The sequence below is a fragment of the Microtus oregoni genome, unplaced genomic scaffold (assembly GCF_018167655.1).
Source record: "Microtus oregoni isolate MIOR12 unplaced genomic scaffold, Mior012 000015F_ref0000493, whole genome shotgun sequence".
In the NCBI taxonomy this organism is placed as follows: Eukaryota; Metazoa; Chordata; class Mammalia; order Rodentia; family Cricetidae; genus Microtus; species Microtus oregoni.
The window spans coordinates 3,883,148-3,886,929 of record NW_024543074.1 but is presented as its reverse complement, the minus strand read 5'-3'; the positions used below and the strand labels follow the sequence as shown (position 1 = coordinate 3,886,929).

The 3,782-nt window shown below is 57.6% G+C and overlaps 1 protein-coding gene across 1 annotated transcript; it reads left to right on the top strand.

The window, feature by feature from the left end:
- The first annotated feature begins 395 nt into the window (after positions 1-395).
- Positions 396-3,782, top strand: Dlx3 (distal-less homeobox 3). The gene is made up of 3 exons (XM_041663860.1): positions 396-720; positions 1,755-1,945; positions 3,435-3,782. The coding sequence occupies exons 1-3, from the start codon at positions 396-398 to the stop codon at positions 3,780-3,782; spliced, it is 864 nt and encodes a 287-aa protein (XP_041519794.1).

Here is a 3,782-nt window from a genome sequence, read left to right as displayed (position 1 = left end):
GTGTGTGTGTGTGTGCATTTGGGGTAACAACAAAGAGGGTTGGGGGAGCCAGTGAGAAAGCGCGAGCATGTTTTGCCTCGAAGGCAAGACTTGCAGCCAATCAGCGCGCAGGAGCCTCCCTCTGCACTCCAACATTGAGTCTATAACCGGCTGGCCGGGCGGAGCTGGCAGCATTTGACTGTGGCTTGGGACGCGGAGAGAGGCACGCAGCGACTGACCGACAGCCGGCAATGGTCTAAGCGCCCTTCGGCCACCCCCTCCCCCAGACGCGACCAGGCCCTGCCCTCGCCCTCTGGACACACATCCCACCTGGGCTCCTCCGCCTACCCGGCATTACTGTCCGCCCGCTTCCGCGCTCGGAGGAGGAGGCCTGGGGAGCTGCGACGCCCGCCAGCATGAGCGGCTCCTTCGATCGCAAGCTCAGCAGCATCCTCACCGACATCTCCAGCTCGCTCAGCTGCCATGCGGGCTCCAAGGACTCGCCTACCCTGCCCGAGTCTTCAGTCACTGACCTGGGCTATTACAGCGCTCCCCAACATGACTACTACTCGGGCCAGCCCTACGGTCAGACGGTGAACCCCTACACCTACCACCACCAGTTCAATCTCAATGGGCTCGCTGGCACCGGCGCTTATTCGCCAAAGTCGGAATATACCTACGGGGGCTCCTACAGGCAGTATGGAGCGTACCGGGAGCAGCCGCTGCCTGCCCAGGACCCAGGTGAGGACGCTGGGGTTGTGGAGAGGGTGTGAGACGCTGGAAGGTGCCCAAGCAAGAAGTCTGGGGATGGGAGCTGAAATCTAGGGAAGCCCCGAGGGTAAGAATTAGAAGAGTTTGAAGGAGATGTGTTAGATGACCCCCAGAGAGGATAGGCGACACTATGTGCGGCATTGTGCGCCGGGGTCTCCTGGAGATTCCGGGGAAGTTGGGGACACAGAGAGCGCGTTCTGGGTGATGGGGGAAAGCTTCGACGCTGCTGTCCTGCGGGCACTTGAGCCGGCAGCCCGCGATGGCTTGAGAGCTCGAGGGGAGTCGGCTCCGGGGACCCTTCCTCTGGATGCCGTCTCCGGAGACCCCGAGTAGCGAGTAGCGAAGGGCACGTGGAGAAAGACCCAAAGAAGTCACAGAAATGGAGGGAGGAGAGACTGAGAAGTAGAGAGAGGTGGGGATAGAGAGAAACAAATGTGGGGAGGACAGTAAAGAAAAGTACGGAAGAAAGCAGAAGGAAGCGAGAAAGGGAAGGAAAAAAGAAAGAAGAGAATGGAAGTCCGGAGGGGGAGGAAGAAAAAGAAAACAGAGAAAGGAAAAATTGAGAGAATGCCTGCACGATCCTTGCATTTTTTTCTGAAGCAAGTTATCCTCAATTAGGAAGCTTATTAAAAGGGAATGGGCAGACTGGAAGGAGTGGGAGACGCCAAGGCCGGTTAAGTGGGTCACTAGAGGACGGTCCGCAGACGAGAAGCTGAGCCGGGAATGCGTTCTGAGTGAAGTCGCGCGGTTCTCAACCCAGTCGCTTGCTGGCGCCGGAGCCGCCGCTCCGGGGCCGGGGTGCGGAGCTGGGAGCGCCGAGTCGTGGGCGGCCGCCGGTCCGGCTGGGTCGCGGCGGTTCCCTCCCTGGGCGAGGGCGGCACAACGCTCCTCCAAAGAAGTCCCGGGGAGATCAGTGGGCCGGAGGGTGCGGCGTTCGACAGAGGGGGATCTTGGAGAGTGCGGGGTCGCAGGCCGAGGCTAAGCTCGTGCATTCCTCCTTGCAGTGTCGGTGAAAGAGGAGCCGGAAGCCGAGGTACGCATGGTGAACGGCAAACCCAAGAAGGTCCGAAAGCCGCGCACCATCTACTCCAGCTATCAGCTGGCTGCCCTGCAGCGCCGTTTCCAGAAAGCCCAGTATCTGGCCTTGCCCGAGCGCGCCGAGCTAGCTGCACAGCTGGGCCTCACACAAACACAGGTTAGTACCGAAAGCTCAAGAGTCCCTGGGGGCAGATGGGAGCGTGAGCGACCGGGGTACCTATGAGCCTGACTGGGCCTTTAAGTACCCCCAACCCCTGCCCCTCAGCAGATTGCAGCGACTCTTGCCTGTGGGTTGAGCGAATCAAAAAGTCTCAGCGTTTGTTGAAAGGTTTACAGTAACGAGTGTAGACGGGTGCAGTGTGCATCCATGTGAACTTATGCAACTGTGTATGTCTGTCACAGAGAGATGTCCCCCCCTGCACCCCAGAACTCCCAGCTCCCAAGGCCTTCAGCAATATTACAGGACACAGGAGTTTTCTCTCTCCCAGACGAAGTGTGTGTGTGTGGGGGGGGCAGACAGGCGATGTGCCAGAAAAATGTAAGGAGGGAGGGAGGTCCTTTAAGGGTCATTTTGCAAACAGAAGGCAAGTATCTGTGCTGGAGCACCAGTTAGAGCATACACCAAAATGTACGCTTGTGTAAAAACATGGTCTTGCTTTGTACCCAAATGCCTCTGCCCAAAGTCAGGCCCGAGAGGTTCCCCCGAACAAAAGGACATAGAGTCAGAAAGTGGGAGACTTTCGCCAACCCTTTACCCGTTCCCTAAACACCAAGAAGTCTCATTGCTCTGGGGAGGAATGTTGGGTGCCTGGCTCTCTACAGGTGTTGACAGGCTGGCCTTGGTTGCGGCTGGGCTGCGTGGGGCCTGGTCCATCGGGGATCTGGGTCACCTGGGGAAGAGCTGATTCATTGTTTGTGCCAGTCATGGGGTGGAGAGAGGCAGGCGGAGGGGGAGATATCCCAGGGGAAATTTAGGGACTCAGGTTCACCTGCTCCCGAGTCCCTGGGTCACCCCCAAGACCCAACCAGAGCCCCCCCCCCCCAGAACCCTGTGTGTGAATGGGGGGTGTTCATGTTGTGGGTTCTTATCTGGGTGTATATGCCTGCATTTATAGCTTTACCGTCTGGTAGCTGTGCGAGGCTGTGAGTGGGTATGTCGCTGAGTATGGAGATGCCTGTGTGGGTGTGTGTTTGTCGCTGTGTATCTGTGAACCTCGGCTTAGGGCTCTGATGTGGGCAAAATACCACAAACTGCCCAGATCTCACTAGGGTGCCTTTTTTATTGAGGGTTTGCGGTATAGTAGACCATTTCAGTATTTAAGTGTCTTAACTTTCTTGAGCCTTACAGTGACCTTTTGAGATAGGTGATAGTGTTGTCAAGGTCCCCATTTTGCAATGAGAGGAAGGTGAGGCCAGAGAGGTTAAGTAACCTGCTTAAGGTCGCACTTCGGAAGTGGCAGACGGGACCAGTAGAATGTTCCAAGCCGCAGTTTTTTTCCAACTGGAAAGAAAGACGCTGGCTTGGGAGTGGAGGCCCTGGAGTTTTTGCCTAGTTTCCCCTAGAGGCTGGGTACTGGGCTCCCTGTGGGGTTTCCTTTTGGCATCCCAGAGAGGCTAACTACTTGCTCTTTTCTTATTCTGTCCAGGTGAAAATCTGGTTCCAGAACCGCCGCTCCAAGTTCAAAAAGCTCTACAAGAACGGGGAAGTGCCGCTGGAGCACAGCCCCAACAACAGCGACTCCATGGCCTGCAACTCTCCGCCGTCACCCGCTCTCTGGGACACGTCTTCCCATTCCACTCCAGCCCCTACCCGCAACCAGCTGCCCCCACCGCTCCCGTACAGTGCCTCCCCCAACTACCTGGACGACCCCACCAACTCCTGGTACCATGCACAGAACCTCAGCGGACCCCACTTACAGCAACAGCCACCTCAGCCGGCTACCCTGCACCATGCCTCCCCGGGGCCCCCACCTAACCCTGGGGCTGTGTACTGA

Bases quoted from the DNA above. Each gene is read 5' to 3' on its own strand.
- Dlx3 (XM_041663860.1), top strand. From the start codon at position 396: ATGAGCGGCTCCTTCGATCGCAAGCTCAGCAGCATCCTCACCGACATC. The intron at 721-1,754 runs GTGAGGACGCTG...TCCTCCTTGCAG, and splicing joins GCTGCCTGCCCAGGACCCAG to TGTCGGTGAAAGAGGAGCCG. The intron at 1,946-3,434 runs GTTAGTACCGAA...TATTCTGTCCAG, and splicing joins TGGGCCTCACACAAACACAG to GTGAAAATCTGGTTCCAGAA.